Source organism: Podarcis filfolensis (genome assembly GCF_964270895.1).
Source record: "Podarcis filfolensis genome assembly, chromosome: Z".
In the NCBI taxonomy this organism is placed as follows: domain Eukaryota; kingdom Metazoa; phylum Chordata; class Lepidosauria; order Squamata; family Lacertidae; genus Podarcis; species Podarcis filfolensis.
The window spans coordinates 34,043,755-34,066,345 of NC_139617.1; the positions used below are offsets into that span (position 1 = coordinate 34,043,755).

General features: G+C 44.3%; 1 protein-coding gene across 2 annotated transcripts; it reads right to left on the reverse strand.

Moving 5' to 3' along the window:
• Nucleotides 1–894: 894 nt before the first annotated feature.
• DOLPP1 (dolichyldiphosphatase 1) lies at nucleotides 895–22,571 on the reverse strand. Of its 2 annotated transcripts, XM_083596605.1 has the most exons (9): nucleotides 22,287–22,405; nucleotides 17,365–17,428; nucleotides 10,715–10,815; nucleotides 7,553–7,637; nucleotides 6,420–6,519; nucleotides 5,303–5,401; nucleotides 4,197–4,325; nucleotides 3,112–3,201; nucleotides 895–2,697 (listed from the first exon to the last, which is right to left on the reverse strand). In XM_083596605.1, exons 2-9 carry the CDS (start codon nucleotides 17,390–17,392, stop codon nucleotides 2,661–2,663), a joined length of 669 nt encoding a protein of 222 aa, XP_083452731.1. In that variant the 5' UTR covers nucleotides 17,393–17,428; nucleotides 22,287–22,405; the 3' UTR covers nucleotides 895–2,660. The 2 variants fall into 2 exon arrangements, with proteins under 2 accessions (XP_083452731.1, XP_083452730.1); XM_083596604.1 differs by lacking the exon at nucleotides 17,365–17,428 and having other exon boundaries at nucleotides 22,287–22,571.
• Between the last annotated feature and the right edge of the window lie 20 nt (nucleotides 22,572–22,591).

Here is a 22,591-nt window from a genome sequence, read left to right on the forward strand (position 1 = left end):
GAAGTAGCTCTTTCCAGGAACCATAAGCCAGTCTATTCCCCTCTCACCATTGGGTTTTTTCACTCGCCTTCTGCCCCATTGTATCAGATCTGTTCCTCAAACTGACCCTTTTCTGTGTTTTTAAACATGCACTGTGTATAGGGTGCTTTTTCTACTTTGCAACCCAGGGTGCCAAAGTCCATAAAGTTGACACAGGAAATTGGAAACGACCTTTCTCTCACTTCTATGGATTTTTTTTCAAGACTGAGATTAGCAGCTCTGGTCTTGATCTTAGTCTGGAAAAGTTGAACAATTGAAAAGGAGAGTAGGAAAGAGCAGTGTCATTTTCATGGCCCCCTCTCACCTATGTACTTGTTTAAGGCTGTGGTTGCTCTCTTCTGAAAGGAGGCCAAAGTGGGTGGGGAGCATGCAGAAGTTTTGTGGACACCAAGAGAAGTCATCATGGGGATTCTTTTAGCCCATATATTTTCACTCCAATCCAGGAACAGGCTCCTGTGCATCAGAGTAGATTTCTCTAGGCATGTAATCCACCTAAAGTTAATCCTGCAATCAGCAGCACATATCCTACATGGCTCTACACAGCAGTAAATCCCAATGAGTTTCATGTGACTTACTCCCAGGTAAGAAACACAGCATTTCAGCCTACGTTGTGTTGAAAGCAATGTAAATTGGGTGTGCTCAACTCCCTTAAGGCTCATTGATTTCAAAGGGGAAGTAATTGTGATGTTTGTTTGGATCATGGCTGGCTGTATATATAGCTGGATGCATATTTTGATGGGTTTGAGGCAAACCTGTGGGCAAGGCACATGTCCTCAGGCTTCTACCAATGTGTGGAGGAGAGGTCTCTCTATATAGCTACACTTGTCAAACAAACACACTTGGCAACCCAAAAGCGACCATAAAAACATTTTATTGAGTATTTAAAAGTTTGGGGGGGCAACTTGGGGATAAATTTGAAACCACCAAGGGAATGAGTGATGCCTTGATGGTGCTTTCTTCTTTTGCATTTTAAACTACTAGTAAGAAAGTCTGCAGCAGTATTTTGGGGAAGGAAAAAAAGATTAGGGTAGAAAGTATAAAGGATGGAAAATATAGGGTCACTGGTGAAGTTGGCTCTAAAATAATAAAACAATTAAAACAAAACAATTTGTACAGGTATCTGAATAATAATAAAAAGATAGCATTGAGTAGGGCTGGGTGATACCTGGTTTTAAACATCGTGATATATCACCAGCTAAACATCGCAATATACTGATACATCACGATGTCTGCAATATGGATGAATGCATGTAGAGGCATTGACTGGCTTCACGGTTTTTCCCGCATTGTGATTTTTGCATAGCGAACAAACACACATCATGATTCGCAATATACTGCCAGGTCAAAAATTATGAAACCAATATCACGATACAGTGGCACCCCGGGTTACAGACACTTCAGAAATAGTACCTCGGGTTAAGAACTTTGGTCAGGATGAGGACAGAAATTGAGCAGCGCGGTGCGGCGGCAGTGGGAGGCCCCATTAGCTAAAGTGGTACCTCAGGTTAAGAACAGTTTCAGGTTAAGAAAGGACCTCCGGAACTAAATTCTTAACCTGAGGTACCACTGTATAGACTTCAAAGCTGTTTTGGCTGACATATCGCCTAGCCCTAACACACATCATAATTCGCAATATATTGCCAGGTCAAAAATGATGAAACCAATATCACAATACGGACTTCAAACTGGTTTTGGATGACATATTGATATATCACCCAGCCCTACTATTGAGTTTTTGTATTGTGCTGACACAGTGCAGAAACATCACTAGTGTAGTTTTCTTAAAATCAATACAAAGTGCAGTTGGGATTGGCCCAGATGCCCCTGAACAGTCATGATAAAGTTTTAAACTAACAGAAAGAAGGCTCCCCCTGTTTTCCGCTCCAGTGATCCACGTTTCTCAACTCCTGCCAAAGGGAGATGAATCAGCTGCCTTTCAAAACACTTGATCACAGGGTCCCCACCCCCCCTTTTTGCAAACCAGTTTTTATTTCAAAAGGAATAATAAATAGTGTGTACATTGCATGCTGCAAAAGGGGAAATCAATTTGTGGGGGGAGTCACAGACATATAATATTTTGACTCCCCCACCGACAAAACGCTAAATATATCCCCCCCTTTCCCTGTTTCAGACTTTTCAAAATTCACAGGTAAAACCAACCCAAAAGGGTGTCTTGCGCAGGCCCTGCTGAAATGAAGGGACAGATGGGGGGGGGGGAGAGAAGGCGCATTGGAGTTCTCTCCCTCCAGCAATTCTGTTTGCATCAGCGGAGTCTGCGCAAGAGACGTGCAATGGCCGAGTGAGGGGAAGGGGTTGTTCCCACCCTCCCGGTCAGATGCTGTGCAGCTGCGGTATATAAATGGGTCGCTGGTTCCTGAATGGTCCTCGGCATGCAGCAGAGTGTGGATCCGGCTAGCTGGAAAAGGCCTCTGGTCTTCAGGGTGTGGTGGTCCCTGCCTCCGTTCCTTTTGGTCCATCTCTTAACAGGCTCCTTCCTTCACTTCCAGCTCTGTACAGGTCTCTTTCTCTCTCTAATGCTGGCCCTTGCTTTTTTATTTTTATTTTTATTTTTTGTCTTACAGAATTCGTGCAGTCCAGTTCCTAACATCTCCCTTCCATATTCACTGGAGCTTTGTACCCAGCTTACGCTGTCGGTTCCTGCAATTTAAAAAGGAAGTGGGTTCAAATCTTATCAAGGTGCTTTTTGAGCCCTGCCCAGGCTTTTGATTTCAGAGGGTGCACTTTGTGTGCAGAAGGCCATAGGTTCAGTCCCCAGCACCTCCCAGCTGGAAAGACTCAAGCCTACAACCAAGGAGTCAATAATAAAATCTAGTAACTCAAGAAGGGAAGAGATTTCTATAGAACAATCACACCCACATCGTACTTTTAAAGCACAATGATACTCCATAAGTCATGGCTTTCCCAAAGAATTCTGGGAGCTGTAGCTTGTTCAGGGTGTTCAGAATTGTTAGGAGACCCCATATTCCTCAAGGAAATGTATCTCTCAGAAGGGAATAATGGTCTCCTCTCAGCAGCACCCTTCCCAACCCCAATCGTGCATGAAATCCTCACCTGGCTTCTGCTCTGGTCACTGTGTACTCGAACCATAATATATTTGGGATGAGACTGGTGTCTCTGATTAAGAAAAACTCTGATAATGGCCTGGAAGAAGTGGAAAGGTTTGGCAGAAGAAAAAGACGGGAGAGGGGGAGAAAATAAGGAGACAGAGAACATGAATTCAGCAAACTTATTTTTTGTAAAGTCTGTTAATTCTTGTAAGTGAATCAACATAGCAAAAAACAAGGCAGATTCTGAATGAAAGCATTTGATACACTTGGGATAGTTGATGGTCTAATTACATTTTGCTTAAGAATAAAAGAACAGTCACTCAGTCCCAGGTACCTTTCCCTCACTCTGACAAATATAAGGGATTTGCCAAATGACAGTGGTGACTTCCTTAAGGTCTTAATTCAGAGAGTGTATTAGAACCAAGCTATGTGCCAAGAATGGTTCTGGAACACAAACCATGACCTGAGCTTCCTTACGTTGTAGGTAAACTATGGCTTACAGCTGCTTACCTGCTTTCATTTTTGTTCAGCCCCCAGATTTCCTCATGTGCCCATAGTATAGAAACCTTTGGAGGTGAAGCGATGGAGGTAACCATGGCTTGTCAATTCAGAGATCATCGAAAACAACACAGCACAAATCATGGCTGGCAACTGCACCTCCAACCATGGTTTCCAGTACTGATTTGTTTGCTGGTTGGTTGAATTTGACAAGCCATGGTTGGCAGACACCAAAACAAATATTCAACTATGGTTTGCTGTGATATTGAAACTGAGGTATTCATCGCTAAAGCAGAATCCGGATAGCAAGTGCTCAAAAATAAGCTTAATTTATTTACTCTCCTATGAGGCATCATGCATGACAATTAACTCTGCACTTAGCCACCTGAGTTTCCTTCTGTACTATATTCTCCCTGACATACTGGATTTCTATATGAAGGGACCCCAGCCCAACACACAAAGGAGCTTCTCCCACCCGCTGCCCAATAAAACTCAAAGGATTTCTGACCAGCCTTTCAATTTAGAAAGATTCCAGAGCAGCAATTTGGTCTCAGGTGGGGGGGGGGGACAGAACAAATAAGGGGGACTTACCATGCAGCTATCCTTGGGAACAGTGGTGTTAAGATCTCCTGTGTGAATGCAAACCAAACTATCGCCATGATGCTCCCCACAATCCCTCCATATACAACTTGGCTCCAGGAGTGGTACATAAGATAGACTCTGTGTGTGTTGCAACAGAATGAAAGCACATCAAGAAGAGAGTATACTAGACAGCTGGTTACAGCACAACCGTCACCTTTTCTCGAAAGAGGGAAGCTCACAAAGACCCTGTTTACCCCTCACCTATCCCCACTTCCCCCCAAGGACAGCTAATTCATTGCTTGGCTATCAGGGCCACCTTCCCATCCTGGTTCATGGTTAATCATACAGCTTGATGTGGTACATGAATGAGGCCAATAGTGGCTACCACTAACCAGTTTGCCTCCAAACTGGAACTGGAAAGTCACAGTTCAAATCACTTTGTAGACAAAACTATGGTTACTGCTAAACAGGAAGTGGAGAAGAGAGCTGGGAGCACACCAGCAGAGCAGGGGAAGACAGCACATGAGTTTGAGGAACAGCACAGATGACCAAACTATGGGATTGACTTGTGCAATCTGGGCTGGACCCAAGTTGAAGAGTTAATGGAAAAAATACATATTTTTTTTAATATGGGCATTTCACTGCTTACTCAAAAGTGGAATTGTACTTTGGACCAGAGGCAAAAAATGGGAGTCCAGTCTTAAGCTCCTGCCCCTCTCCTTCTTCACCACGCAGAAGATAATTTGTTCTGATATTGCAATGCTGAGCATTTATCTGCCCTTCTAGCATCCACCAGTGATGGACAGCAAGAGAAAGATGCACAGCGTAGCAATGTCAGGCAAAAGGTCTACAAGATGTGCTATTGGCTTGATCCAGCAGGGCTTTTCTCATGCTAAGAGAAGAGATTAGAAATAAATATAATTTTAAAAAGCCACCCACCCACCATCAAAATACACTGCTGCATATTTACTGAAACATTTATTTGAATAAAGAGTTCTTGCATTGCTTCCAGGAACAACTGAAGCTTTTAAACCATTAATAATGAATGCATCAGTCCCAATAGCAAAACCAAGAGCTGCCCCAAGAAAGCATCCAACAAAATGGAACTGACCTACCTACTATAGGAGACGAGAAAGGCCACGGTTAAGAGGCAGAGGGAGAGGATATGTCTCCACAATAAGTCCAGGAACCTTGCATTGTTCGTTTGATGCATTCTGGGAGACAAAAATATTTAACTGAAATGACCTCTCACTAAACAAGCAAGACATCCAAATCACAATCCAGCAAGCTCAAGCCCACATAGATACTTTAGAGCTTGCTCTTTTAAAAAAGAAAAAGCTTATCACACTTCCGCCCTGTATCCTTCATTTAAAAAAAACCCCAAGGAGCCTGATACTTGATTTTATGCAACACAGAAAAAAAATCCTAAGTTTCAAGACCTGTTCACATATAAATATCTTTTATTTTTACACCTAAAATGGTACCTTAAGGTAAATGTCTAAGATCTCAATGTGTGCCTGTGTGGCAAGTGCATGCATCATACAGATATACCTTAATGTGTTTCAAGATTCTCTCACCTCTTTAAGGACTAGAAACTTGACTTTGATGGATCCCCCCCGCAAAAAAAGTCAGCAGACTCTGTGCTTGCTGGATCAATTTCTTAAAACACTTTAATCAAAGGCAGAGCAAAAATAAAAATAAAAATAATCCACTTAAAGCTTCACAAAAATTCCCCCTGTTCATTTAAAACATACTGATTTCACACCATAAATCCAGCTTTTTGTTGCTTTTACGATGCCATTCCAACTCCCATTATCCCCAGCCAGCGAGACCAAAGGTGAGGGATGATGGAAGCTATAATCCAACAAACATCTGAAGGGCTGCAGGTTCCATATCCTTGATCTGAGAAGCAGCATTTGTGGCTGCATGCAAGAGATGGAAGGATGCCTCTAGGTAGAAGCAGCATTCCCTCATGAGAGGAAGGAGGGTGCCTCTTCTTAGATCAGGGATGGGGAACTTGCGGCTCTCCAGATATTGTGGGGACTCCCAACTTGCATCAGCCCCTGCAGCCAGCATGGCCAGTCGTCAGGGACAAAGGGAGCCTAATCTAACTGAATGGAAAAAGGAAGAGGCCACTGTAAATGGAGCCCCCTTTTCTGAGCTCTACATAAGCTTAAAAGCAAGGCTGGAACACCCGATCCACCAGCATCAAAAGGAAAAGGGATTATTCACCTTAAATAGAGGAAGAGAAAAGAGTAAATGGAGAAGAACCAGATGAACTGGGAATGGCTGGAAGGCATGGCGTACTTGGAAAAAACCGATGTGTGGATTTCTGAGGAGGAGGAAGAAGAAGCACAAATGTTAGTTGGACTATAGGAGCATTGCTTGGCTCTCCTCCCCTGCGATCAAGAATGGCCTGACTCCCCAAAAATATATGTTTGGGTTAAATGTTGCCAGAGGATGTGGAGGAAGATGCTACCTCTTACCTGCTGGCTATAGAAAGCCCCAACCCCTTGAAGGAAGTGCTCTCCCAGCTGCCCCCAAAGCAGTTGAAGTGGTAAAGACATTTTACACTAAAGCAACTTGAACTGTTAAAAATGATCAGCGGAACTGCCACAGTTATAGGCACCACATAAGACCTATTCTGCATTTGTAAGAATTCAATCTTTTAGCGTGGCAGCGCCCACACTTTGGAACTCCCTGCCTGGAGATATCAGGCAGGCTCCTTCACTGTACTGCTTTTGGCAGCAGCTCCATTTTTGTTTAGACAAGCCTACCCAGATATTCAGAAAGTCAATGCACGTTTTGATTTTTTTAAAAAAATGTTTTTTTACAAAAGTCTTAAATTATTATAATTTTTATGATTCTACTGTTTTATCTCTTTTTAGGCCACTTTGAGGTGTGTTTGTTAACAATACAAGTGGTGTATAAATCTTATTAAATACAGTAAATAAATGAATAAATAAAAATGTAAATATTTGGAAATAGATCCACTTTTATACTCTGTTACTACAGGGAAGATGGATGATGCACTCAATGCAATCTGATGGCAGAGAAGCAGCAGCAGCATTTCATTGTATGATAAAGTCTGCTTTGGTGATTGATGTGCTGCTATCTGCAAGCCCGCACCAATAATTTTTCTCAAAGTTTCCCGGTCAGCTGGTTGTTAGCTGGCTGCTTTCATTATTGAATTTTGCTGTTGACTGTAATATGAAAAATATAAACGTTTTTTAAAAAAGCAAAAACAAAATGTAGAGTTATTTTATCGTTCCATAAGCAAAGGCAGTGGATGAGAACTGCTACCCTCATTAACAATGCCCAGGTCTGTAGTCAGCTGCGCCCTTTCCCTGCCAGCAATACTCCACCTGCACAAGGACGAGGCTCCTGGATAATATTCTTTATTAGCCAATTCACACCTTCATTGAGCAAGAGGCCCCCCAAGAAAGAGATCTGCAAAAGGACAAAAAGGGATGTGTGATTTTTGAGATCAACTGGTTGTTGCACAGAGGATAATTTGTTTAGCTTGACTCTTCTAGGGATTTAGAAAGCATTATCATCCCACCTTTCCATTAAAAGCCAAAAATCAAATTCATTAGGCTACTTCTGGTTTAAAATAAGCTCTATAAGCATCATAATAGAGTCCAATACCAAATAATTTGATTAAATAACATAAAAACATTATATATAAAGTTCAGCAGCAACTGTTTTGTTGTTGTTGTTAAAAAAAATTCCTGTGAAATAGATGGGCAAATATCTTCCTGCTTTTGGGATTTCGGTGCGCACCGACCCCTCTCACTCTCCAGGCTTCAGGAAGCTATCCGCTAGCTGTGGGAGACGCAGCTCTCCCACGGCTAGCGGAGAGCTTGCCTGCACCCATAAGCTTGGGGCACGCTGAGCTCAGCACGCCCCAAGCTTTGGGCTTCGCGCAGCGCTCCGCTAGCCATGGGAGAGCCGCGCGGCTCTCCCACGGCTAGCGGATAGCAGCCTGTTCTGGGGGCTGGGGTCGGGGGAAGCTCGGGCTTCCCCCGCCCCAGCCCCGCACCTGGGGGGGAAATAATCTTTTCCCCCTTTATTTCCCTCCAAAAAAACTAGGTGCGTCCTATGGGCCGGTGCGTCCTATGGGGCGAAAAATACGGTAACTCAATTCAGAATGTTGATGCAAAGTGATCTCTGCCTTCTCAAATATTCAGCTAATGTGACTTCAAAGGGTGAACTGCATATTTCTCTAACTGCAAGTGGTTAAATTGGAAATGCAATGAATTCTAAACAATTGGTTGATTCAATTATATGATATGTGATATGCTATGATACGATTGAATGATATGAATGATTGATATGATATGATTTGTGAATATTAATTTCATTTAATATGCCCCAAAGTCCCATCAAGGTTTCTTTTGACATGTTCTCTTGGCCAATAAACAACTCCCAAAGGCATCAAATTGTTTTTAACCTTGCATCTGAGACTCACCAAGGTGGCCAATGTCCCTGGGATTCTGCAACCAGAGCGCCAACACAGGAGAAGAAACCCTCTCACCACCTGCCCAACCTTCAAAGCCAGGGGCAACTAAAGATGATGACCTCCAAAGGTGAGCAGGCACATATAGAACAGGGAGCCCTTCAGAAACCTTGTGCTCTATCCAATGTTTGTCCTATTCAAAGCAGACCCACTGGAATAAATGACTCCCAACAGCACTAGGGCTAGCTGTCAGCATTTGATTGGTTGATGGGCACTGAGAGCAAGTCCTGCTGGTGCCAAGGCACAATGAGATCCATGCTGACAGGAGTTGGGAGCTCAACCCCAAAATCTGGAGGGACAAAAGTTCCCTGTACCTGGTTTCTACAATTGTTCTTGTTATGCCTGTTCCTCACTTCTGGCCGACAGCCAGGACCAGGTCACGCATGCACGAACATGTCAGCTGGTTCTTGCTCTTATTCCGTTGGCTTGCCATGTTGCTGCAACATACATACTGCTATCTCATTGGGTCTATTTAGACAATTGATGGTTATGGATAACTATGACTGTTCACCAGTAGCTGCTATAAAGGAGCGGGTTGGCGCTCCAGGTTGAATGGCTGCCCACTGGATGGCAACATACCTATGGCTCTCTCTCTTGCACTGCTTGAACCTTTGGCCTCACTGTAAAAAACACAGGTTGAAGTTTCTTCCCTCCTCTTCCATTCCAGTCAGGCTTTAAAAAAAATTGAGGAGAGGTGTGGCTCCCAGAGCTGGGGTTTTCCCACCCCTGCCTCATAGTGTCAAAGGGTCTTTCCTCTTTCTGCTGCAATAGAACTAAAGGCATCTATCCTTCTGGAACTCATCTATGAAGACAACTCCAACAAAACAGAAAAGTGGGAGGCATTTAAAGAAACCAGTGTGCATAAGCTTACAGGTGAGCTGATATTTAAGAAGGGCATGCATAAGAAATGGAAGAAAGAAAAAATCACAAAGGAAATCCCTGATGTATACATGAGTAGCCAACAGTTGCAGGGAGAAGGTCATGTTAATCTGGAATGAGCGCAGAGGAGGGCAACCAAGATAATCAAGGCTCTAGAAACCAAGCCTTATGAGGAATGGTTGAAGGAGCTGGGTATGTGTAGCCTGGGAAAGAGGAGACTGAGAGGAGATAGGATAGCTATCTTTAAATATCTAAAGGGCTGTCCCATGAAAGATGGAGCATGCTTGTCTTCTCCTCTGGAGGGTAGGACCTGAACCAATGGATTCAAATTACAAGAAAGGACATTCCGATTAACATCAAAAAGAATTTTCTGTCAAGAAGAGTCAACTGTGGAATGGACTCCCTCGGAAGGTTGTGGACTCTCCTTCCTTAGAGGTTTTAAAGCAGAAGTTGGGTGGCCATCTGTAATGGATGCTTTATTTAGATTCCAGCACGACAGGAACTGGGTCTCTTCCAACTCTACAATTCTATTATTCTATTCAGTTACTGGGCACAACTGACAAGGTATTGTCAATACCACCTCTTTCCCTAGAGAGCCTCTAGGGTATTGAGATTGCCAGAGGAGGCCCTCTTGGTAGTTCCTCCACCCTCTTGGCAGCCCAGGAGAGGACCTTGTCTGTGGCAGCCCCTAAATTGTGGAACTCCTTCCCTGCAGAGGTGCTTCTGGCACCGTCACAATACAGTTTCTGTTACATGCTGAAGGTGAGCCTCTTCAACGTGGCCTTTGACAAGAGGCATATTTTAAGGACCCACCCTATTTCTGTGCCTGTAATTTTGTTTTAAACTGTTTTTCATTCCGAATGTTAAACTGCTGCAACCCATCTTGGGACCTGATGGTGACAGTCAGGTAAGAAATTGAATTAATAATAGTTATAATTACAGATGTAAGAGAAAGGAAAGTCATGGGATGGTCAAGGTGAAGGGAGTGATGGGGACAATTTCAGGAAAGGGGAAACGAGAGAAAGGAAAGCAGATGCTACCAGGCCCCAGCAGGAGATGTGAGTTCAGGAACACAAAAGGCTAGACCCAGATTTGGGGAGGGGGGCAGAGAAGCAGGAGCAGGACTCACCGTGTGAAGCTCTCTCTTGAAAACGATGAGTGTGATGAATCCGAATATGATGAAAATTGGGCTCAGGCTTGCTTGGGCGAGAATAAATCCGGTGAAGTCACCTGGGGTAGTAGACAAAAAGAGATAAAACTTGCCCAAAAGGTAATCTTGCCTGGCTGTAAAGGTTGGAGTTTTTTTTACTTTCAAGTACGTGTGCAACTTATGGAACTAACCACAAGCAGGTGTGCTACAGGCCACTAAGTTTAACCGTCTTTAGACAACTATGTAATAGGAGTTGTGCTTTGAGGGGAGAAAGGCCCAAGGACCCTGGCTATGTTGGACTTGAACTAAGGGGGACTCGAGTTCAAACCCCCACACAAGACTTGAAGCTTCTTTGGTGACTTTGCACCAGTGCTGAATTCCCTCCACCCTGACCTACCTCACAGGGATGCTGCGAGGATTAAAAACTTAGTAACACTGTACTTTATGAATAAGGCAATTAAAAAAGAGCGAGAGAGAACAAAAGAGAGGGAGCCCTAATGAACAGGTTCCTTCCAACTCCAGAGGAAACTATGAGGTTTACCGCAGCAGCATAGTCTAAATATGAAAAACAGAGCCTATAGATGAACAGCACCCAAACCACATCCTTCTTACCCAGACACCCGGCCGCCACCATTTCCTGTTGGATGTCTGCTTGTGGCAAAACCTTTGGTTGCATGATAACTTGGTACAGGATATCAGTTGCTTTAAAGGGCAATGATCTCAGGGTCATCAGTACAAAGCTTTCCATTCACAGAGGAACACAAGGCTGCCGGTTTGAAACTCGCCCTGGCAAAAGGCTTTTGGGGAGGCCCTGAAAGCCGTCCTCTCCCCCTTCACATCATCAGCCTCCCTCCACCTTGTCACCTGCTTGCTACATTAAAACTGTAAAGCTGGCCTGCCTTACAGGGCTGTTGTAAAGATATGGAAGCTTGGCCAACACATGAAGATTGCTGTAGCTGCATTCTTATACACCAGTAATGAGGAATCTATTACCCTCCAGATGATGGTGGACTACAACTCCCAACATCCCCAACTGTTGGCCATTGCTGGCTGGGGCTGGTGTGAATTGGGAGTTGAATGACATCTGGAGTGCCAAATTTTCTGCACCTCTGAGATATACTCACACAAGTACCTGGAAGTTAGGTCCACCTAAACTCAATGGGAACTACTTTTGAGTAGAAACACCTCTTAAATGCATCAAAGGAATAGAGGAAGCTGTCCAGTACAGCATGAGACCACTGGTCCATCTTGTCCAGTATTGTGTTAACCAGAGCTTTCCAAACTGTGTGTTGTGACACGTTAGTGTGTTGCCAGCAGTGTGTAGGTATCTCACGTAAATGTTCCCCGTGCTCCTCCTGGGGCTGGAAAGGGGTTAGTTTAACCTCCGGTTTGCTAGTAAAACTGAATAACTGTGTTGCGACATTTTGCATGTCTAAAAAGTGTGGCACCAACATGAAACGTCTGGAAAGCTCTGGTCTAAACCATAGGGATGGGGAGTCTTTTTCAGTTTGAATGACACATTCTCTTCTGTGCAACCTTCTGAAGGCCATATTCCAGCGTTGGGCGGGGCCAGAGGCAAAAGTGGGTGGAGCAACGAAAGTGAATTTTACCTAGTCAGGGAATTGGGCTCCAGTGACATATGGAGAGCCACAGATGTTCCCCATCCCTCTCCTAGAGAATAATCTAATTTAGCATGTTTTATTTTATCAGCATTTGGTAAACAAAACTAAAAACTTTGAAATTTGCCAAGCCTGGCCTGATGTTTCATTTGCAAACAACATCTGTTTGTTGCTACTAATGAACAAATGACAAGAAAGGAGATTCCTAAACATTAAGAAGAACTTTCTGACAGTAAGATCTGTTTGACAGGTGTTGGACACTCCTTCATTGGAAGTTTTTAAGCAGAGGTGAGACGGCCCTCTATCACAGATGCTTTAGTTGAGATTTCTGCATTGCATGGGGTTGGACCAGATGACCCTCAGGGTCCCTTTCAACTCTATTCTATGAGCTTATGAGTTGTAAGACAAAAATCTAAAGGGTTCCAGGTTGGCCAAGGATGGAAAAATTTTGGGGAAATTGCCTAGTGCTTTATTTCTCCCCAGAAAGTATTGTTTTCGTACATTCATAGAATCACAGAACTGTAGAACTGAAAGTACCTCAACGGGTCATCTGGCAGAACTGGCAGAAAGTTATTCCTGATGTTTAGTTGGAATCTCCTTTCTTGTAACTTGAAGCCATTGGCCCATCATCCCCAGCCAGCACAGCCATTCTCCCAGCAGCAGTCTTATAACATGGAGGGCACCTGGTTGGTGAAGGCTGACCCAGGAAGATACTCACATTACAGTTTTGATAGCTTACCATTCAACTAATGGGAGCCTGGGGCTGATGTGAGTTGTTGTCCAAAGCACGGGGGGGGGGGGCTGTCCAACTGCATGAGACTTTCTAACGGCCACCCTCTCACCTCTGCTTTTTTAAAAATTTGTGAGGAGTGGTCCAAGTTTGAACATCAGCAGGAAACAGACTAGAAGGGAATCCCAGGCATGTCATCAAATGCATTGTGGACTCAAAGAAAGTAATTTGATATTTTAAGGATATCTATTACATCATGATCTCTGTCTGAAACATTTGGAGAGGTGCTGCCAGTAAGTGTAGACAATACTGAGCTAGATGGACCAATGGTCTGACACGGTATATGGCAACTTCCTATGTCCCTGTTTATATTCCTATGCCCCCCTCTGACACACAAAAATCCCTTTTATCCATAATCATCAGGATACTTTTATTTCTAGGGGAAGAGACATATCTATATCTTAAAACTCATGCTTTGCATGCAGAAGGTCCTAGGTTCAATATTCAACAGCATCTCAATATTCAACAGAGAGACTGTTTGAAACCCTGGAGAGCCACTGCCAGTCAGTGCAGGTAATACAAAGCTGGATCCAAAGCTAGATGGACCAATGATCTTTATTTTGTTTTCATGGATCATGCCTGTCTACTCTAGGGGCTCTAGAATGTACAACAGGCCGTGGGTCTTACAGAGCTAGCTAAAAATGTTTTCAGCACCAGAACCAGACAACAGGCATGGGATCGAGAGGGTTTTCATTTGCCCATGCAGCAGCATAAACAGAACATGAGTCTCAGTGAAAACACACAGACACACACCATTATTTCCGTACAAGGAAGCTGGCGCAGATGGCTCCGCAGCAGGGACCAATTAATTTAGCGAGCCAGAGCAGAAGATTCACGCTGCAGCTCCAGGATACAACAGGTGGCCTACAGGCAGACTCTGGCCCCAAGAAACACTCCTAAGGTCTCTGCTTGCTAATTGCCATCCTGGGGGACGACCCCATAGATGCCTCCTCCTGCCCTTAGGTGTTTGCATAATGCAGAACCTATGTACACATATATGGACAAACATGGGGGCAATGCTTCCCATCTACAAAGTGCATACTGAGCGCAGAAAACATCAAAAAAACATAGGTTTTTGTTAACACTAGGGACAAGTTTCTATCCCTTAGGACAATAATTATGCCTAAATATAGCAAATGAAGCTGGTTTGCACAGTACAGTAAGCTGTGGCTTGGTGCTACATCTGAGAAGATGAATTGTGGTTTGGGATGCTGTTACACCCTCAGAACCTGCTGTTTGGGATGGGCCTCTGGGGGTTCTCAGGGAAGGTGGCTGGAGAGGGGAACCATGTAAGCCATATCATGGTTTGGACACATGCCATGAATTTAAAGCACATTTGCTTTTTCTCCCATGAATCCCGGGAACTGTAGTTTGTAAAGAGTGCTGGGAATTGTAGCTTTGTGGGAGGGTAAACTAAATTTCCCAGGACTCTTTTTGGGGGTGGGGGAGATGGTGTTTGGTAGGTACGCAGTCTAAATGAATCTTACCACAGATTGTGATCTGGTGCTTGATCTGAAGAAATCCACTGTAAGCCACTTCTTAGCCTTTGTTAACCTGGTGACTTCCAGAAGATTTGAACTGGATGGGCCTTTGGTCTCATCCAGCACGGTTCTTCTTACATTCTTATATTCTTTAGTTGCTGGCTAGGGCTGATGGAAGTCCAAAATATCTGGATGGCACCATGTTGGTGAAGGCAGTCTAAACCTCTCACCTTCAGAGCTCCCCAGAGACCTCCAAGAGACCCCTCCTCTCTGGAGAGGCTTTGGAAATGTCAGCAGGTGTACTTACTCTCAAGGCTCTCCACTGGCATGAGAGCTGGAACCTTGGGTGAAAGTTGAGATACTTAAACCACAAAATTCAATGCCACTTCTGTTACTTAAATTTAAGATTGTTCAAAAATAATAAAAATTAATGCTATTAAACTCATTTACTTGTGTTCTTTTTTCAGATGTCAGGATTTTTCATCTTTTACAAGTCATTCATTTTTTAAAAAAAAATTGTTGACTGACTGAAAGTACAACAAGCTCTGATGGAACTGGCTGAGGTAACATCTTAATGAGGGGGAGGGTTGTAAAAAATATATATATTTAATAACCTCTAGGCTGGATTACTACAACACATTACATATAGGGCTGCCTCTAAAGATGGTTTGGAAGTTTAAGCTGATGCAGAATTCAGCGGCCAAGTTGCTCAGTGGGGCAAGATGGTTTGAGCATATTACACTGATCCTGACCTGACTGCACTGGCTGACGTATAAAAGTCTTAAACAGCTCAGGACTGCAATACTTCAAGGATCGCCTCTCCCCCTATAAACTGTCAAAGACTCTGCGTTCATCATTTGAGGCCCTTCTTCATGTGAGGGTGGAAACATGAGAATGGGCCTTTTCTGCAGTGGCTCCCTGTCTGTGGAATGCTCTTCCCAGGGAGGCTTGACTGGTTCCTTCATTAGGCATAGATTTGGTGTAGAAAGTACAAAGTCAGTTTTTCATCATCCTGACTCGGCTTCTATCAGTTCATCAGCATCTGAACTCTGATGTGCTTAAAGAGGAGTCTGGCTTTCCCAGGCATGTAGCTCAGTGGCCAAGGGATGGAGCTGTCAACTAAGAATTTATTCAGCTACAAATTCCATAGACAGCCTTAAAATGAACACTCCCTTCTCCCTCAATCCTAATCCTTGTGTGTCTTAAAGCTGATTTCCTTTACAAGGCAGCTGTTTATGATTGCTAATATAGGCAAAGAGTTTGGGTGGTGTAAAGCAGGGGTGGTTAAAACCTGTGGTCATCCAGCTGTTAGTGGACTACAACTCCCATCATGCTTGGACCACTGGTCATGCTGACTAAGGGGCAGATGAGAGTTGGAGTGCGACAACAACCTGAGGGCCACAAGTTCTTCACCCCAGCCTAAGAAGTGGTATTATTTCCCGTTTTATGGGGAATGACTCTTCTAACACAATGTAAGAGTCGGCTCGATCAGGCCAATGGCCTAGCAAGTCTAGCAACCTGTTCTCATAGTGTCTGTGGGACACCTGGAAAAAGGATTCGAGCACTCTCCCTTCCTGTGGTTTCTCTATCCACTTTCTCCATGCTATGCATAATTTTATAAACTTCTTTCATGTCTCCTCTTACTCAACTTTTTAGTTTAATATCTTAATAGAGGAGTCACTTGATCATTTTGGTAGCCCTTTTCTGAGGCAAGGCAACAAGGACCAGAACTGTACATAAGAGGCCTTATTCCATCTCTTAAACACAGTAGGGAATTCTGCTTCTTAACTCAGGAGTGATGAACCTGTGACCCTCCAAATGATGTGAAATTCCAACCCCCATTAGCCCTAGACTGACTGTTGCGTTAGCTGGGGCTGGTGGAAGGTGGAAGGTGGGAGTCCAACAATATTTGGAGGGTCATGGACTCACCATCACTGACCTACCTGAATAAAAGGCAGGTTACATTTCAAACTTTGCCAGCCTGGTGCCTCAGAACTTTAAAACATCACAGACATGCTGTGTGTTCACTATTTTCATTGACCTATTCCTTGAATTAGAAATAGTATCGAAGAAACCAGAAGCTATCCAGATACAGTTACCAGCTTCTCTTACTCTCATATGCACTAGCATTCAAGTAGGAAACAAGCAGATGTGGCCAAGCACATGCCATATTACTTCCACTCACAAAAAGGCTTGTAATTGGATCTTGGTGCAAATCTGGCCTTAAGCCATTTTTCACTTTGATCCAGGAAAAGAATTTTTTGGGGGGTTAACTGGATCACTTGTTGGGTCGCCACTCATATAAATCAGAATGCCTTTCAGAGCACAGATGCTATATATCCATGCTGCATGACTCTTAAGTGGGTGTGAATGCAAAATGCACTGGATGTGGTGTGGGAGGCATATCCTAAGGATGTAAGCAAAAAAAAAAAGTTTGGATCAGCTGTGCTCATCCAATTCATTCTGTAGTCCTTGATGCAGCAAATAGCATGAAAACCTGCTTACCTATGTGGCTCTCCTTACTCAGACTGGGGTAAATCTGCAGCTGATCAATCTGTTCATTAGAGATATGGGATCAAGGGACGGCTGGCAGCAACTGTCATTTCTGACCATTGGCAATGCTGGCTGGCGTTGAGAACCCTGCTAAATATTGCCGGCGCCCATCTAGTCCAACATCCTGTTTTCACATTGGCCAAACAGATGCCCCATGGGAATCCCATAAGCACAACCACAACTCACCCTTCTTGCAGTTTCCATTAAGAAGCATTCAGCAGCTTACTGGCTCCCACTGGCGTTATATACCCTGGGTTAGAAATATGAAGAGGATGCTGCCTATGATCATTTACTTCCATTTTCTTTGTATATAAGGAACAGCCCGATATCTCACCTGCTTTTGGGAAGTGGCCTCAACCAAGGCATTAACATTGGTCCAACTAGTTCACTATGGCTTACACAAGCTGGCAGCATGTCATCACAGCATCCCCAGGGTGGGATTGAACCTGGGACCTTCTGCATGCAAAGCAGCTGCTCTACTGCCGAACTATGCTTTTCAGAGTACATAAGGTGCGGCTTTGGAGATTTTTATCTCCTGCCCTGTCTTCCAGCATGCAATCTTTATAAAAACTGAATCCAATAATTCCATTAGTTAATGGATGTGTGTGCGGGTGGGTGCGTGGGGGAATCAAAGGATGAGTTTGGGCTGGCCTGAAAGCCATACATTCTCTCACTCAGAAGCTCTGCCTCTCCCCACCCCCATGCCAAAATCATGGGAATTGAGTGGGCTTTCTCAGCAGCACGCACACAACTCTAGAATACTCCTCTACAGGCGGAAAGAAATCCCAGTTTAATGCAGGAAGCACAAGGTAAGGGAGCCAAGTATCAGAAAGAGAGATAAATAATACATGTGATTCCACCCCCCTCATTACCACAATGCGTCTAACTCCCACAGTGCTTAGTGTCTGGAAATGAAAAAAACAAGAATACCAAGTTGCAGGTCTGCCTGGAAATACCACACCCTAGTATGGAAGCCTGGACACAAAGAGACCTCTTTCGGTTGGTTACTCGGGGGAAATGCACTCCTAACCTTCTCAGAAGCACTTTCCACTATTTTAGGGTTGTGCAAATGGCAGCACTAAGTCATGTCAGAATTTAAAGCCCTGAGTTACTAAAATATTCAGAGTTCAAATGAATAAATAAATAGGCCACAGGCTAGCAAGGTTGGGAGATCCAGTTACAAACGTACAAGCTGATCCTAACTCTGCCACCCAATGATCTTTTACTGCTCCCTTAAAAACCCTCCCATCCTACATTGCTGTTCCCTATGCCTGGAACTCACTCCCAGAATGCCTCCCTCCTCCTCCTTCTCAAAGTCACCTCTTCCCTAAGCTGAGACAACACACACATAGTCTAAGTCAGGTGTGAGGAACCTGTGGCCCTCCAGATGCTACTGAACGATAATTCTCATAATCCCTGGCATTGGCGGCTGGTGCTGATGGGAACTTTAGTAAGGCAACATCTGGAGAGGCAAAGCTTCCCCTGGCATTGCAACTCCATTCACTCCCATCTGTCCTTTGGTACATTTTGCTGGTACATGTAAAGTGGAAGTTTAGACTGCAAGTGGCTTGGGGCAGGGATTTCTCCCCCTACCCCTTGGTGTGTATGATGCAGATTTCTTACTGGTCATCCTGTCATTTTGTTACTTTAAAGCAGTTGAATTTAACCCTTTCCCTTCACTTAAAAAAATATGCTATTATGCCCCCACTGTGGTGGTGGTGGTGGTGATACAGTTGCCTGTATTTTTATTTTGCTCATCAGGATGAATAGCAGTTTTTTGTGAGGAGGGGATTTAGATCAAGGAAACTAACTAACACATTCCTTTCATCATCCCAGTTCTGATCAAAATCAGAACATTCTGTAGCTGCTTTTAAAGTTTAAAAATTAAATGCCAGGCAAGAGATGGATCACAGAACTTGTAAAGCACAAACATTTTAGGCTTTGTTTTGAAATTATTATTTGATTATTCTTTAAACAAGTCTCCTGAAATCAGCAGGACAATCCCAATAAAATGTACAGTCAAATGAAGCTTTACAGATACATTACAAAATCAGTGGGGAGTCTCCTTTGCATGCAGAAGGTCCCAAGTTCAATCCTCAGCAGTATTCCCAGGTAGGGCTGTGAAAGATTCCTTGCCTGAAATCCTGGAGAGTAGCTTCTAGTCAGTATAGACCAGCATTTCTCAACCCTGGGTCCTCAGTTGGACTACAACTCCCATCTTCCCTAGCTAGTAGGACTAGTGGTTAGGGATGATGAGTGTTGTAGTCCAACAACATCTGGGAACCCATGGTTGAGAAAGGGTGGTATAGACAATACTAGACCAATGATTTGACTCGGTATAAGGTAGCTCCCTATGTTCCTATTCAGGTGCTCTCTAGAGACATCCAGGTGTTCATAGCAGTGGTTAAGAGTGTTGGGATCTCACTGGGTGACCGTGGGCCAGTCATTATCTTTCAGTCAAATGACAACAATGCAGAGTTGTTCTGAGGGCAAAATTGATAGGATGGAAAAGATTCATGTATGCTGTCTTGAGTTCCTTGAAAAAGATATGTGGAAAAAATGTAAACAAAACAAAACAAAACACCAAACCCTAATCATCGGTGTAGCTAGCCACTTGGGCACCTGGTACGGTGCATGCGTCCTGCAGCCAGGGTCGGGGCGATCTGCCCATGGAAGTAGGGCAAGCTGCACGGAGTCTCTCCACCACCTTCCCCTCAGCTGTAGGGCGGCTGAGGGAGAGGCAGTGGGCAGATGTAAGCCCCACGCTGCCTGAAGCTGCCATTTCAGGCAGCGTGGAGACTGCAGGCACCCAAGCCACCATGTCACTCCCAGAAGAAACGTGTCGCTTGGGCATGCTGCAGGCCCCGTGGTTAGTGCCAGCCCATGTTTCATTAATTTTCTTGACTGAACTAAAAAGTTTCGTGAGTCCTTTCTTTATCTCATATTTTTGTCACCCCCCTCAGTGATGACACCCGGGGCGGCCCGCACCCACTGCGACCCCCTTCCTCAGCCACTGACCCTAATACAATTTTGCACCATTAGGGTTTATCCTGTTGATCATTTAGAAACCCATTATTCAGAGATAGTTTGCTTCTAAATGCCAATGGCTGCACGATCACATGATGGGAGGCAGGAAAGACTGGTGCTTTTGCACCCTGCCTGCAAGCTTCCTAGAAAAAAAGCATAACAGAGCACATGCTTAGCATGCAGACAATTCCAGGTATGAGCCCTCTTTCAAAATCAGGAGAGCTTCCTCAACTCAGTATGAGCAATATACTGAGCTAGATGGATCAAGGGTCTGACTCTGAATAACACAGCTTTGCATGTTATTTGGAAGGGACACAACTCAGTAACAGAGCACATCTTTAGCATGCAGAAGGTGCCAGGTTCCCACATGCAGCACCTTTAGTTAGTGCTGGAAGAAAAGTCCCTGGCTGAAACCCTCAAAAACTTCTCCTAGTCAGTGTAGACAGTTCTGAGCTAGACAAGACAATGATCTGAGTTATTATTTCAATCACCCTTTTGGACCAGATTCAACTGCTCTGTTCTGCTCCTCCAGTGGTTCTCAAACTTTTTTCTCTGGGTCATACCTTCAGAATAAAAATTTGGTTGTGCTACACCAATATTTTTATTGATAATACATTGGAAAACAAAAAGAAACGAGTCCTAGCAATGCTTGATTAAAACATACAACACAACTACTTTATAATTTGATTGTGGGACATCCAGAAAGTATTAAAAAAATGCAACTACATAAGAACAGAAATAATTCCCAAAATATAATTATAAATAAGCCTTTTAATATGTACCTTACATATTTATACAAATTCAATGAGAGGTATGAGCTTGCTTTTGCCAAGTAATCTCATTTATATTATGTCTAATTTGAGACAAATAAACTCTCATCTCATCAACATAAAGAAACCTTTCTCTTTTCTGCTGTTTCTTATCTGTCAGTTGAAAATCCCCATTCACAACAATATGTTGTGGAAAATGGTAGATGAATAGCCAAAGCTCTTGGAAAGAGGCATGGATACTGTCTCTGGTTGTATATCTAAAAAAACATTTTGATGCTATGTTATACGATACTATACTTAAATATTCTACACTGAAATGTTTAAATGTTTATTTGATTGTCATTGAATCTTCCTGCCACACTTGCCACCCTCTCCTGTCACACCAGTATGGCACGCCACACCCTTTAAGAACTACTGCACTAGTGGAAATCAGTGCAAGGACTCTTGCTAGCTAGGTTCCCCCTCCTCTGCACCTCCCCCTGCATTGTGAAAACAATCACCTTAACATTGTGTTGAATCCCACCCTTTATTTAAAAGCACAAAGACTATAATCTGATTTTATTTCGGAGGAAGGGCATTTGGCTCAGTGGTAGGATCACCTGCTTTGCATGTGTAAGGTCTTGGCTTCAATCCTTAAGAGCATCTCAAAGTAGTGTTCGGGAAAATACATTTCTGCCCCCCCTCCCCACCTGAAACTCTGTAGAGCTGCCCGTCAGTGTGGACAGCACTGCCCTAGAAAGAACAAAGGTCTGGCCCAATATAAGGCAGCGTTCTGTATTCCAAGTGTGTTAGGAAAAGGATCTCTCCAGGAATGGGTCTGTGATCCTGCAAAAGTAGCATCTGGTAACTGGTGTGACAAAGAGGCATGTCAAAAGAAAACTTAACTCCAATAAAACAGAATAGATCTAGATGGAACCGGCCAGGAAGAGGGAGGTGCCAATGGGGATCGGAAGCGGGACCATAATAAATACAATAAATGTAAAGGTGATTTCCCCCCCTCCCCCAAACTCTGCACTCTTTGGACGAGAAATCCAAAGCAGAAAGGGTGCCGCGCATGCGCACTGCAGCCTCCGAAGTACACTATCTCGCAAAGAGCGGCAGCCGAAGCGCGCGTGCGCCGCCGCCCGGCTTCACAGCGCTGCTAGTCAATGGCTCACTATTTGGCAGCTCCCACCCGATCCCCTCAGGAACTCCCCGAAGCCCAAACCTCGCCTTTTTTCACGGATATGAATTGGGCGTAGGGCGAAAGGCCCACCCACAGCTGAGAGAAGAAAACAGGCTCCGCGAAGCGCCGGAGGCTGGAGGCTTTACCTTCTGGGTACTCGACGTGAGTGAGGGAAACCGACTTCCACGGAACAGAGACCGAGCACTCTCCTACCGCGGCCATCTTACCCGGATACCGGGCCGGGCCGCCACAACCAATCGGGCGGCACACACGGGGCGGGGCGGCAAATGGGAATGGGCGGAGGGGGAGACGCGCACAGCCAATAGCCGTGCCCCGCAGGTGAGGCACTGGCCAATCCGCGGGCACCGCAACGTACAGCAGCCCCGCCCACCCCGCTCTGAAGCGCGAGAACGAGTTGGGGAGGGGGAACTTCCACAAGTCCAATCCTCGG